Source organism: Grus americana, chromosome 14 (assembly GCF_028858705.1).
Source record: "Grus americana isolate bGruAme1 chromosome 14, bGruAme1.mat, whole genome shotgun sequence".
Classification (NCBI taxonomy): Eukaryota; Metazoa; Chordata; class Aves; order Gruiformes; family Gruidae; genus Grus; species Grus americana.
Window position 1 is genome coordinate 8,126,537 of NC_072865.1, and position 13,009 is coordinate 8,139,545.

General features: G+C 54.5%; 1 protein-coding gene across 2 annotated transcripts in view; it reads left to right on the forward strand.

The window, feature by feature from the left end:
* The window catches only part of LARP1 (La ribonucleoprotein 1, translational regulator), a 46,219-nt gene that overhangs the window by 23,448 nt on the left and 9,762 nt on the right, over positions 1 to 13,009 (forward strand). The window contains exons 3-12 of one of the 2 annotated variants that reach the window (XM_054841443.1): positions 5,887 to 5,948; positions 7,574 to 7,639; positions 8,428 to 8,599; positions 9,188 to 9,319; positions 9,512 to 9,655; positions 10,365 to 10,527; positions 10,800 to 10,944; positions 11,168 to 11,342; positions 12,160 to 12,329; positions 12,633 to 12,992. In XM_054841443.1, coding sequence (XP_054697418.1) covers positions 5,887 to 5,948; positions 7,574 to 7,639; positions 8,428 to 8,599; positions 9,188 to 9,319; positions 9,512 to 9,655; positions 10,365 to 10,527; positions 10,800 to 10,944; positions 11,168 to 11,342; positions 12,160 to 12,329; positions 12,633 to 12,992 — 1,589 coding nt within the window. The remainder of the gene's footprint in view (positions 1 to 5,886; positions 5,949 to 7,573; positions 7,640 to 8,427; positions 8,600 to 9,187; positions 9,320 to 9,511; positions 9,656 to 10,364; positions 10,528 to 10,799; positions 10,945 to 11,167; positions 11,343 to 12,159; positions 12,330 to 12,632; positions 12,993 to 13,009) is intronic. The other variant, XM_054841444.1, reaches the window with a different exon arrangement.

Sequence of the window (13,009 nt, forward strand, 5' to 3'; positions counted from 1 at the left end):
GGCGGTGGAAAGATGTCACTCGCCCTTCAGAGAGCTCATTTACTACCTTTTAATAGTAGCTATCTGTGTCAGGAAGAATTCACAGTGCCCTTGCTGATGCTGTTAACATTAGAAATGCCTGTTGGTATTTTTTAACCCACTCCTTCTGGAGTGTAGCTTGGCCACGAGTTGAAGGGTTTCTGCCTTGGACTGGGAGGCTGCAGGGGAAGATGGTTATGCATCTTTGGTAAGTCTAGACCCTTCCTGCCCCTCATCAGACCCTGCAGATAACTTGTGTGTGCAGAGCTTGAAACAATTACTTGCATTTAAAAAGCAATACTGTTCATCAGCTCCCTGTGGCCAGGGCTGTGTTACATCTGCCCTGCTTGCTCTGAATGTCTCTGTGCAGGTCTGCTCTGTCTGTAGGGTGCTGTCAGCAGAGAGACAGGCTCTGCAAGTGTCTGGAGCTGCTTTCACCTCCTCCTGCTCAGGACCTGTCCTGGGAGTATCAGCTGAGGGATGTGAGGGCTTGAAGAGCTGGGAATATAACACAGGTGGCCACACTTCCAGCCCGTGACGGCACTGCCCTGACATGCTGTATTGAACTTGCCTGTGCCCCTGGCCTCTCTCCCTGCACTTTTCCAGGGCAAACTCCTGAGCTCTTGGAGCCTGCCTAGGACACCCAGGTGGGAGTGTAGTCATGCTCTCTGTGGAGCTGTCAGATGCCCTTTTTGAAGTTATTTTTAGTGAGTGATCTTTGCAGCAGTTGCAGAGCTTACATTGCAGAGAAGTGTAGGCAGCTCCCTGCTTCCTTTGCTGTTACAGTAGAGCTTGTAAGGTGGAGCTGTCTACCAGGAGCTGCAAAAAATTGCTTGGAAGGCTTTGGGCCATGGTGCCTGCAGCTTGTCTGCTGCTGAACAGGCTTCCTACATGCTTTACAAGCCCAAATCCCACTCAGGCATGCAGCTTAAGGATCTGGTTTTCTGTTTGGTCCTGACCTTGCCCATTCTACTGTAGTTTTTCTTGCATGTGCAGGAAACTTCTAATATTGCAGAGGTGTTAGAAATATCCCTCTTACGTTTGCAAACAAGGCCAGATGCTCTGCTGCCAGCTGGGAGCCGCAAGACTGTGTGCCGCAAGCAGTGCAGCCAACTGTGGTTCTCCGCAGTCCCTGGGAGTGGGTGGGAACCCCTGTTGTGGAGACACCGACTCCTTTATCCTGGAAGATGTCCTTGTGATAACATCTCATTTAAAGCTGTTGGAGAACTCCATCCAGTGCTCCCTTGATTTCCCCCACCACGCAGGCACCTCCAGCTATGACTGTGATTTGGCAGGAGGTGGAGCTGTAGAACATTGCACACCTGAAGGAGGTGCAGTCTGCGTGCCCAGTTTGCCCTGAACCTTGCTGCTTTTCTGTAACTTATGATGTCCTCAGCAAAATGTGAGCATGCCAAGCAGTCAGTGCTATAAATCCTGGGGTTTTCTGCTTGTTGTCATACTTGGGTGTCCATTGGTTTCTCAGGAGGTTAATGTAATAACTTTTCCATGCAGCATCATTTTGGCTGGGGCACAGTCCCCCTCTCACTTGCAAGCTGCTCAGGGCTCAGCTTGCTCTTGCCTAAGCTGCACTTGCTCTTCCTCACCTGGAGACTTCAAAGAAACATTGCTGCACGGCTAGGTATGGACTGCGGTCCTCGTGAACCAGGACCATCCCACGGAGTCTGGGGAGGATCATCTGTTGAGTGGTGAAGTAGATCCCGTTTGACCCCTGGGCGCATGGCCGGCTGTCCTGCATGGTGCCATCCGGCTCCTGCCAGGGCTCCAGGAAAACTCGGGATACCAGTTTGGCACTTCCAGCCCCAGCAGGACCTGCAACATGGAGCATGTGCCCCTGCCTCAGCCTCTCCAGCGCAAAGTCCGGGCTCTTGGCTTCAAAACTGCCTTCATCAGCAGTTTCTCCTAGGTGCCAGGCGGTGGGCTGGAGTGGCTTGGGGGCAGGCCGGCTCCTTTCTGTAGACTTGGCTGTCAGGGAAGGAGGGGTGTGCTGTGTCAGGGATGGAGTGCATGCCAGAGCTGAGGACTCTGCATTCCTGCTGGGATACTGAGCTGCCCTCTGAGGCTGTCCCAGCTGGTTCTGGGGGTGCTCAGAGCCGTGGTTTATGTCGCACATGAGTGGTACACCAGGAGCAGGCATTACAGCTTTTTTTTGCTAGAAGTGCAGATATTTCTGCAGTATAATGCCAGGTCTCTGCCCAGACGTGCAGATTTATTGCACCTCTTCATCCACCTTCTCTAAAAATCCATTACGAGCTGCATGGGATGTAAGAAAAAGCAGGGCACTAGGCCGGCAGGCGTTGGGTTTGATTTTTCTCATGTAAGGTAGTAAATATGTCTGCTAGGCTGAGCACAATGATCTTGTGGCATGTGTCCCTCTCAGGGCAGGCACGTTTCACTGTGGAGCTGCTGCCGCCACCCTGGCTGTCTGGTCCTTGTGCAATGGCTCTTCTCCTTCCAGGTATGAGGCATTTGCTCACCTGGACGCCCCCATGAGCTTCCCGCCCTGAGGGCTGCTGTGCCACAGCCAGCCACTGGCTGGCAGGAAAGCACAAGGTGTCTGCACAGCCTTGCTGCTCTTGGTGTTCACTGGGCACATTGGGGAGCAAACGTCAAAAGCCAGCGAATGCTTTGGCTGTGCCTTGTCCATGGGAGGGGTTTGCAGTATTGTCATCGGGGCCACGGTGCTCCTACCCGCGCCCTGTCACCTTGGTTCTTAAGAAATAATCTCCTCTTGGCTGGGCAACCCTATGGGCAAATGATCTAGTTCTGGCTGCAGGCAGCAGATCAAAACTTTAGACCTGCTTTTCTGTTCCTGGCTGTGCCAGCATCTGCTCTGTGGCTGCAGGCAAAGCCACTCCTTCCTTCCCTGCCTGCTATCCCCTTGCCAGTCTTGCACCACTAAAGCCCTGGCTCCCGCTGCATCTGTTTTGTCTGTCCCCTTGTACGGAGGGGCCCTGTTGCTGGGGTTTTTTTGGCAGGGAGGGGCAGCTAGGTGGTGCTAGTGCAACTGAAAATTACTTACTACCACCAAATAAATGTAAAAGGAGGTTTGTGAAATGCCAGGAGGTCTGAGACAGCTGTCAGCAGCTTTAAGGGCTCGGCTATCAACCAGGGTAGTATCTCGTAGCTGTCGCTAGCACTGCTTGTCCTGAGCTCCTGTGTGGGGGTGAGCAGCACCCACTTGCTCCCTGTTTCCCAGGTTGATGCAGTGACAGAGGGCAGCAGGGTTTTCCTGCAGTGGGATTTGGCAGGGAGTCTTTTCAGCTGTGCACCACAAGATGTGTTGCTGTCCTTGTAGGAAGATTTTCTTCTGAAGCCTGAGCACCTGGATTAGCCTAAATGTGTTTTGAGTGGGTTAGGTTTGGGTTTGTTTTCTTTAAACACTTGGGTTTGCTAGAGTCTCTGCAAGGGAACATGAAGAGCAGTTTTGGGTTTGATGTCCAGGAGCCCGACTACAGAATCGCTGCAGCTTCTGCTTGCTGCAGCTCTCGGCTCTGCAGATAGATTGTCCGTGTCTGCTGGCACGGTCACACCCCCTTGGTCTGAGCGATCTCCACTGTGACTTGCAGATCTCGACTCCATCCATGCTGATGAGAGCCAGCGCGGTGCTGGCCTGGCTGCGCTCCCTGGAGCAGCCTCCCCGCCAGGCTGCAGCTCTTTGCTTTGTGTTTTGTCTTCTGCAGCTCTCTGCAAATGCTAATTAGTCTTCTCAGCACCTCAGCTAGATAAGGGATCCCTGTTCCTATCTTGCAGATAAGGAAAGCAGCAGAACTTGTTTCAAACAATTTCCCTCCCCCGCAAAGATGATGTGAGTCTGCGGCACCCACCTTTGCAGCCTGTGCCCCTGCATCCTCTTTCACTAGAGGTTATGAGGGGGCCTCCCTTTGACTGGTCCACAAAAAAGCATAAGAACATCTATGGCTGTGAGGCTCCTGAGCTGAAGCAGCTGGAGAAAAGGGCTGGATGCCATTGCTGTGAACCCCAGGGCTGCAGTGCCGTGGGAGTAGGTGCCCGGCCAGGTGGGATGCTTGCAGTGAGAGAGGAGCCCTGCTCTCCCTCAGCCAGAGAGATTGGTGCCTAATCAGGCTGCAGAGCAAGTTCAGTTATAATTTTCTGTGGTGCCAGGCTTGTCAGTTCTGTTGGAGTAGGCAGGGGTGCTCCCTACCTGTGGAAAATCAGGCTGGCTGCGGGTTTGTGCTGTAGCACTTGGTGCCTTTTGAAGCTATATTTAGTTGGTGGCATCTGTGGGCGTTGAGTGGAGGATTTCAGGGGCTGTTTTGAAAGCGCTTGCTCTTCCTACGCTAGCAGGAAGGTTTAAAAGCCTTGTGGCAAGCTTTGTGCTGTGGAACTAGGATTCTCAATGAGGTGCACATGGAATAAATGAGGGACACGTGGGACTGACACTGCTCATGGGGGGAGGCAGTGGGCTGGGGACATCCTGGGGGGAAAGGGGAGGATTTGGGGATCCAACCGAGAGCTTGGGCTCTCCCAGGAGTGAAATCCCCACGCAGGAGCCTTAGGGAGGGGAACCAGGGAAGGGGAGTGCACGTGGCTCTGTTGTACCATGTCCGACTCTGCCTTATTGACACTTCAAAGCCTCCAGCTCTGAGCAAGACTGGGCCGGTAGGATGAATCACAGGTTTTGAGGCTAGGAAGGGGACCGATTTTGATCATCTAGGCAAAATTGTCCTGCCTTACACAGGAGATCAAAGCCAGCTTTGAGTGGAGCTGGGTAGGCTATTCAGGGTGTTTCCCAAGGGCGTCCCCGGGTAGCCTGTGCTGTTCCTCAGGGCCGTTCCTCTTCACTTCCCTCCCACCCTCGCCCCCCACCCCAGTCTGGGGTACTTTTCTTTGAAACAAAGCCAGCGGAGCCAGCAGAAATGCTTACTCCTGCTGGGTGCGTGGCACCTGCCATGGGCTGCTCCTCAAGGTAGGGGCCGATGAGCTCTCCTCTCCCTGTGAAGCAGACCCTCATATGTGGTCCTCGCAGAGCCGGTTTGTGTTCGGCAGCAGCACTCTGTGTGTGCCCCGTGTGAGCCTGACCCAGAGGCCTTGCAGCCAAACCCAGGAGGGGGAAAACAAGTTGAATTTCTTTTTCCGCTTGTAAGGATCTGGTGTGTGAGCAGGAGCCAAGACAGGTCATAGTGTGGCTGAGGTCTTGACTTGCTGCAGGTCTTGTGTGAGGTCCATGGTGGTGTGAACCCTAACAGTTGCACTACAACACCCCAGAGGCTCTCAAGCGCCCAAAATGTTTTTGGCTGTAGTAGCACTTCCCAGATTTGGCTCCTTTCTGTACGTTCCCTCTCGTGAACTTGCCACCCCATGCTGAGACCCACTGGAGATCAAAGGTGAGACGAGCAGTGCCTGTGTGCTGCAGGCTTGTGTGTCCCTTCGTCAGAGCCCTCCTCTGCTCTCTGGCGAGGGCCAGCCACATTGGCAACGGTGATGGGCCTTGCCTGCTCAAGGGCATGTTTGTTTTGCTGTGCATAACAGCAGATCAAGTTCTGCATGGCACTTTACGGAGCAAGCTGAACTCCTCGCCACCCCTCCTCCCTGGCTGGCAAGGCCAAGTGGGGAGGGCTGAGCCAAGTCAGGGAGTGCCTTCCTGTGGTAGGATGGGGTTAAAGGTCTGTTTCTTGGCCACCTAGATTGATCAGGAGTCTTCTGATCTTGATGGGGGCCCTTCTGAGACCCAGATCAGAAGCTGGCTCTGGTTTATGTTCACCTTTTCCTCTTAGCTGTCCTCTGCTGAAGGGGGAGCTGGCTTGCTTCCCATCTGCCTCCTTCCAGAGCTAACATTTCCACAACCCTCAGCTGTGTTTTAACAGTTCTGTTGTTCTTCTCTTGCAGAACATACAACTCCTGCGAAAGTGGTAAGGGCTGCCAACCCAAGACAGCGGAAGGGAAGCAAGGTAAGGCTGTGCCTGCCACCCCTCTCACTGGCTTTCAGCTTCTGGTGCAGTTGTCAGCACTGCATGGCCATCTTGAGGGTCTGGTGGGCAGACCGCTTCCTTTGCAAGCCTGGTTGTGGAGGGGTTGATGTGCTGGCCTGGCCGCTTCCAAGAGTGTGGAGAAGAACATCCTGATTCTCCATCTCCTCTTCAGTGTTTTAGTTGTCTTGTATGCTGCCTGGACTGGTTTTTGGCCCAGCTAGGCCAGGGGAGACCTTCCTGTCTCCTTCTTGCAGGGAGGCACTTGGAGTGCAGTGCTGCATGTGAAAAGCCTCTCCTCCCATCCCGAGGACACCCAGAGTCCCTTGTGGGCTTAGCCAGTGCCCTGCTTTGCAGTGCAGACAGAGTAGTGGTGTGATAGAGCACTGTGTCTGCAGGTCCTTTTCTTCCCTGTGCAGTCTGTTCTTTACTGGCACATGGAGAGCCAGAGTAATTGATTTCAAACAAAGAGACTCCTTTGGAGGAACCAGGGCAATCTGTTCCAGGGGATCAACATGTGTTGGAGGGACAGTTGCTTCTGAGGATGATACATGCAGCTGGGGCACAGCTAGGGACACGGGCTGTTGGTGTTGGCTCCCAGCAGCCACTGAAGACTCATCTGAAACTTGATATGACTTTCCTTATCTGTTCCATCTTGGGGAGAGGAGGGCCCTGGGGATGGAAGGTGCTCCTGCCTGTGAAATGGGCATGTCCCCGCACTGGAGCAGTTTTCCAAGGAAACCTGCCTCCTGGGGAGAGGAGCATGGCACCTGAATGTAGAAACAGAGTCTCATGGGGGACTTGCTAACTCCAAATTTTTTTTAGAAATAATAACCCCCAGGGGCAAGGAGGAGTTTCTGTGCCCAGATAATCTTAAATTCAGTGCCCAGCCATGATTTGTCGTGTACCTAGGTAGTTTGGGTCCTTTCCTCTCTGTCCTGCAGGTCCTCTCTGAAACCTGGAAGAGGTAGAAATGGTGGTAGTGGCAAGGTCACTTGTTTGGCAGAGAAGTGACTGGTGGTCCCCCATGTGGTCATGGGGTGTCTGGAACGAGGGAGATCCCATCACCATCAGATACCTGCTTCACTTTTCCCACCAATTCTACTAGGCGATCCCTTCGCTTTGTTGTTGCCAGTGCTTGGTTGCAGTTGGGCGCTTAAGTGAAGCTGTGCCTGGCTGTAACCTGCCACTAGGTGGAGGCAGCTTCTTTAATGGGATGTGGTTGCTTCAGGTGGATTTAGGATGCTGAAAGCTGCGTGCTTTCCCTGTCCCTCTGAGGAGTGAGCCACCTTGGGTGGCTTGGTGCCAAATGCTGCTCCTGGGGCAAAAAGTTTGGTGGGAGCTGGGAGGCTGGTGGCTTATGGGTCTGGTGGCAGCCTCGTTACAATCCCTGATAGATATAAACTTGTCTGCGGTTATTTGGGATTAATTTGGGAGCCCTGCTTGGGTGGGGAGAGGGGCTGCGTGTATGCAGCTTGAGTGTTACCCCCAAACCTCCCAGGGACAGCTGTCTGCAGGACAGTGGTGGGTGGTGGCTGTGACTTCTGGCTGCAAGGAACGGCACCCGCAGCTTGTGCGCTAATGAGACCTTTCTCTTTGGATACAAGGTTGGTGACTTCGGTGATGCCACAAATTGGCCAACACCTGGAGAAATAGCCCACAAGAGCGTCCAGGTGAGAACACAAAATCGCTCCGGTGAGCAGGATAAGGCCCTTGCAGACCTTCCTGTCCCTCTGCGGTGCTGGGAGCGCTGGCTGAGCCAGGCCATTTGGGGTCCCGAGTGTCAGCACAGAGGCAGCCAGGAATAGCGTGCAGGGGATTTCCTTTTAGGGCTGCCCCGCACATCGGGCTCCTTCCCTCGGTGCTATTCTGGGAGCCTGGAGTCCAGTCTAAACCCCTGGCCTGGGTGAAGCAGGTAGAGCAGCTCCCAGATCTGCTGTCCTCAGGGCTGCTCAGTGCAAGAAGGGGCCTGGGCAAAAGCCAAGACTTCCACAGGAGAAACTGAAAGTATGCACGAGAATGGGCTAGTGTGCCCGAGGGGCATGGCCTTCCTTCCCTGCTACAGACGTGGGCGTTGTTGAAGCCTTTCTATTTTTGGATACCGCTTTGCCAACTCTTGGCTGGCTGTCAGGGCACGAGGGTCACTCACCCTTTTGCCATTGTAGGTCCCTTGTAGGATGCCCCCATCCAGGAGGACCAGGCCTCCCTGACAGTCCATCTCAGTAACTTCTGTGCCTGGGGTTTGTGTCTCAGCTCGAGCACTTCCCAGCATCTGTAGTGCCCCTTGCCCTGCTCGGACATAAGCCCTTCCCCAGGAACAGGACAGCTCTGGGAGGCATGGAGCAGGGATGCACCCAGCGTAGGGCAAGGACCTCCTGTTCCTGCCAGGTCAGTTGGGGTCTGCCTCCAGCTCTTTATTTCTCCCACGTCTCACATCTTTCCTGCACTGGTGTGTCTCCAGCAGCCACACAAAGCACCGTCGCTCCGGAAACTGCCTGTCAAGAAAGACATGAAAGAGCAGGAGAAAGGGGATGGGAGTGATGGCAAAGAGAGCCTGAAAACCAAATCGGATGAGTCCGGGGAGGAGAAGAATGGTGACGATGACAACCAGAAGTCAGCTCAGAAGAAGAAAGGTAAGGCAGGACCTGGAAGGGACCAGTACCCTGGGCTCAGCCTGTCTCCCTTTCTGTGACCCACAGCCAGGTGGTAGCATCCTCCACTTTCCCTCGGGGCCTTGCTGTGGGACATGGTCCCAGCGCAGGGACAGCTGCGGTGAAAAGGTGTTTGTAGGCTTCTGTGGGACAAAGGGTCATTTTGGTGGGGAGCAGGTGGAGCAGGGCCCAAGTAGGGGCATCCATGTGTCTGTCTGGGGAGCATAGCAGTAGTCTGCCCTCTCACGTGTGCTCTGTGGTAGCATGGAAAAGCCCCTGACTGTGGTGGACACTCAGGCCTGAGCCTCGGTGGGCAGAAAGGGGCAGAGGAAGGACAAGTGCCATGAAGCAAGGGGAGTGTTACATCATGTCCCCTCATGCCTGAGAGTCCCTGTTGGAGCCTTTCTGCATCCAGTGAGGCCTGGAGGGATGCCTGAGGACAGGGTCGGTCCAAAAGGCCCCCTGCTTTCTCCCCTTCATGTATGGGGGCTGTGTGGCAACAGGGGGCTGCGGAGGAGGAAGCAGATGCTCTCTGAACCTGTGTCACACCCAAACCCTGTCCTTTTGCAGGCAACAAACACAAGTGGGTCCCTTTGCAGATAGACATGAAGTCAGAGGTGCCTAGGGACAAAACGGCCTCTCGGAACAACCGGCAAAACGAGCAGCACAGGCACCCCTCCAACAACCGCAGCGAGCTGAAAGGTGGGGGCTCGGGCTGGGGACCCGCTCTCCCTGCCCCCCGGCCATGGGGCAGAGTGAGCCCCGTTGCCCACATATGGCATGGAGCGGTGGGGATGCTTCCTGTGTTCAGAGGGCTCTGGGGGAAGCGGGCTTGCTCCAGCGAGGTGCCTTCATCCCATAACATTCCTCTTCCTGCTTCCCCGTCTGCTGCAGGCTGGCACCCGGACAACAAGCACGAGCGCAGCTGGCAGGACCACGACGAAACCTCCAGCGTGAAGAGTGAGGGAGGAGCCGTGCGAGGGACCTTCCGGGGCCGAGGCCGGGGCCGTGGCAGAGGCCGGGGCCGTGGCAGAGGAGGTGAGGACTGCATGCGTGGTCTTGTGACAGTAGGGAGAGAACAAGGCGTGTGCCAAAGTGCGCAGGGCTGTGTGTATGTGTAAGACCTGGGGCTCAAAGTGGGCTGGGGAGGGCAGAGTGCTGTAGGGATACAGGGAAATATTGTGGCAGGTAATCCCAGCTGATAAATTGAGCTGCTTTTATTAAAAGGAAATTATTCTTAGTATTTTAATAAAGGCAAATGTCTTTCCACTACTCAGGCCAAGCTCTTCCACCTGTTTTCTGCCCCTTGCAGTACCTCTGTGTGCAGGAGTTGAAGCATTCTGATACTCTGCGTAGGCTTTATGTCACGTTGAGAGCCAAGCAGGAGTCTTGCCTTGGATGGGGAAGAGCATCTGCACTGGCATTTGGCAGGGCAGGGTCTGTGCTAACCCTGACATAGCTTCAGTGTAGGGCCTTCGTGTGCCGCCTGGGCTGCTCAGTTGCTTCTGGGTAAAGAGGGCTCCTGGCCTCTCTTTGGCCTCATGTGTTGAGGCTTCACTGGGATCCCTTCTGCAGCAAAGGCTGAGGTGAGGGATGTGGATCAGTGATGCCTCGTTGTGGGCTGCCATGGGGGCCTCAGGAACAGCGCAGAGGGAGCTATTTGTGCAGGAGTCCGGCCCCATCTGGCAGCACAGCCTGTCTAGCAGTTCCCAGGGGCTCTGTGCTGACCCTTACCTGTGTCCCACAGGGCACTTTGACTACCAGTATGGGTACCGGAAATTCGAGGGCTCAGATGGGTCCCGCACCCAGAAGTACGCTAGCAACATCACTTACTACTTTGACAACATCAGCAGCGCTGAGCTCTACAGCGTGGACCAGGAACTGCTCAAGGACTATATCAAGCGGCAGATGTAAGTACCACCTCTTCTTGTCTGAGTGTTGGTTGTTGGTGGGATGTTCACAGATGCCCTCCGTAGAGACTCTGCTGCTCATTCTGTGGGTGAGGTTAGGTGTGTTGGCTGTGCCATGCAGCTTACAGAACTAGTTTGCCCCAAGTCTGGGCTCTGCAGGCTGTCTGTCTTCAGCCTCGCAGTAGCAGAATGTGCGTGTGATTGTTTCCTCGGAGGGTTACCCAGAGGAAGGTGGCTTGGAGCTGCCTCTCACTGATGTGCTGTCCATACAGAGAATATTACTTCAGCGTGGACAACCTGGAGCGAGACTTCTTCCTGCGTCGCAAGATGGACTCAGATGGCTTCCTTCCCATCACCCTGATCGCTAGCTTCCACCGAGTGCAGGCGCTGACCACTGACATCAGCCTCATCATCAAGGTGAGGGCAAGGAAAGATGAACTTTCCTTCTTGTTCTGCTTACCACCACCCCTGTCTGAGCCTTGTTTCTAGATGGGCTATGGGTGAGATGCAAGTGAAGCTTTCCGTTGTCCTCGACTTGCTCTCTCCTCCTCTTGGTCCTCCTAGGGAGGAAGGGCTGGGGCTGAACCACTCAACATGCCAAGGCAGGGCCTTAAGTTAACTGGGTATCACTTGGTTCCAGGCTCTGAAGGACAGCAAGGTGGTGGAAATTGTGGATGAGAAGATCAGGAGAAAAGAGCAGCCAGAAAAATGGGCTCTTCCTGGCCCTCCTATGGCAGACTACACACAGACAGACTTCTCACAGTTCATCAACTGCCCTGAGTTTGTGCCCCGGCAAAGCTTCCAGAAGGAGACGGGTGAGCTCTGGGGGAATGCGGAGGGAGGCGCGGGCTGCAGTTTGGTACTGCAGCAGGACTGACGCCCTGAGAGTCAGGAGTGTTCGCTAGGGCAAGGCTCTGCCGTTTGCTTTCTGCTTGGTGCTGGGAGCTGGTATGGGCTCTGTCCTCGGACGCCCCAGAGTGCTACTGCCTCTGTACATGGGGAAATAGAAAGAGACTGAGTCTGTGGCTTGTCCTCTGCAGGGGCTGAAGGGATTCAGGGAGGGTCAGTCCTGCTGGAGGTGTGTTGGCTGTGCCTGGAAATACTCTACTGCTGCTGGGCAGAGCAGAGGACACTTGTGAACCCATCCTTACCTTAATGGGTGAGGAGATACTGGGCACAAATGGGGCAGCAGGTATGGAGCTGTCAACCGAGCGCTGGGGAAGGGTCTGCTGTCCTTCATGAGGCTACCCCCTGCTCTTTTTACCCCATCCCGTGGGGGCTGGCAGGAGCCCCGGGCTGGGCCTGAGAGGCCAAGCAGAGGATCTTCTTGGTGTCATAAGAGTTAGTTTTGGCAGAAGATCTTGCTTTAGAGCTCTGAGTGTCTGGGATGCTGTCACCTGCAGAGCACTGTGGCCATTACCGGTATTGCAGCCTTTACTGGACACTCTTTTTTTCTTCTGTTCAGCATTTGTGGGCAATGTTCTGGTAAGCCTTGGCCACTGGATGCTAGCTAGTCCTGCAAGCTGTGCCATGCTGCCAAAATAACTCCCTCTTTAGTCAGGTGCTTTAGGTACACAAAACCCCAGGTTCCTTCTCTCCCTCTAAAGCACCTCGTGGCTCTTGTTGCTCTAGAGTCTGCTCCTGGCTCCCCACGTCCCGCCAGCCCGGTCCCCACCAAAACGGAGGAGGTCAGTAACCTGAAGACGATGCCGAAGGGCCTGTCCGCAAGTCTTCCAGACCTGGATTCAGAGACATGGATTGAAGTGAAGAAGAGACCTCGTCCCTCCCCAGCCAAGCCCAAGGTAGGTGGTGATGTGGAGCTCTTGGGGTGGGCGTTTCCCAGTTGTCTGGGTGACTTGAATCATAAGTAGGCAGGTTTCAGATCAAATAGGGTCTGGTGGTCATGGCAGTGATGTTCTAGTCTCCTGGCCCCATCCTGACCCACTTTGGAGCTGCTCCTCTGTGGTATAAATAAGGTATTCTCCCCAGATGGGCAACTTCTGACCGTGTTAAGGAAACACGGGGCAATAGTTGGGTCTCCAGGCAGTAGGCTTGTGCTGCTATGCAGTCTTTACCCTGTGTCACCCTTGCCTCCCTACTTGTAGAAACCAGAGGAGTCAAAGACACTGCAGCAGCAGAAGCAGAAGGACCAAGATGAACCTGAGGAGTTAGACTTCCTCTTTGATGAGGAGATGGAGCAGATGGACGGCCGCAAGAACACCTTCACAGACTGGTCAGATGAAGATTCGGATTATGAGATTGACGATCGGGACGTGAACAAGATCCTCATCGTAACGCAGACGCCTCCTTACCTGCGCCGGCATCCTGGCGGGGACCGGACTGGTAACCACACATCCAGGGCTAAAATGAGCTCAGAGCTTGCCAAGGTGATCAACGATGGGCTGTACTACTACGAGCAGGACCTATGGACAGAGCAGTTTGAGCCAGAGTATTCACAGATCAAGGTGAGAGCAGCTGATCC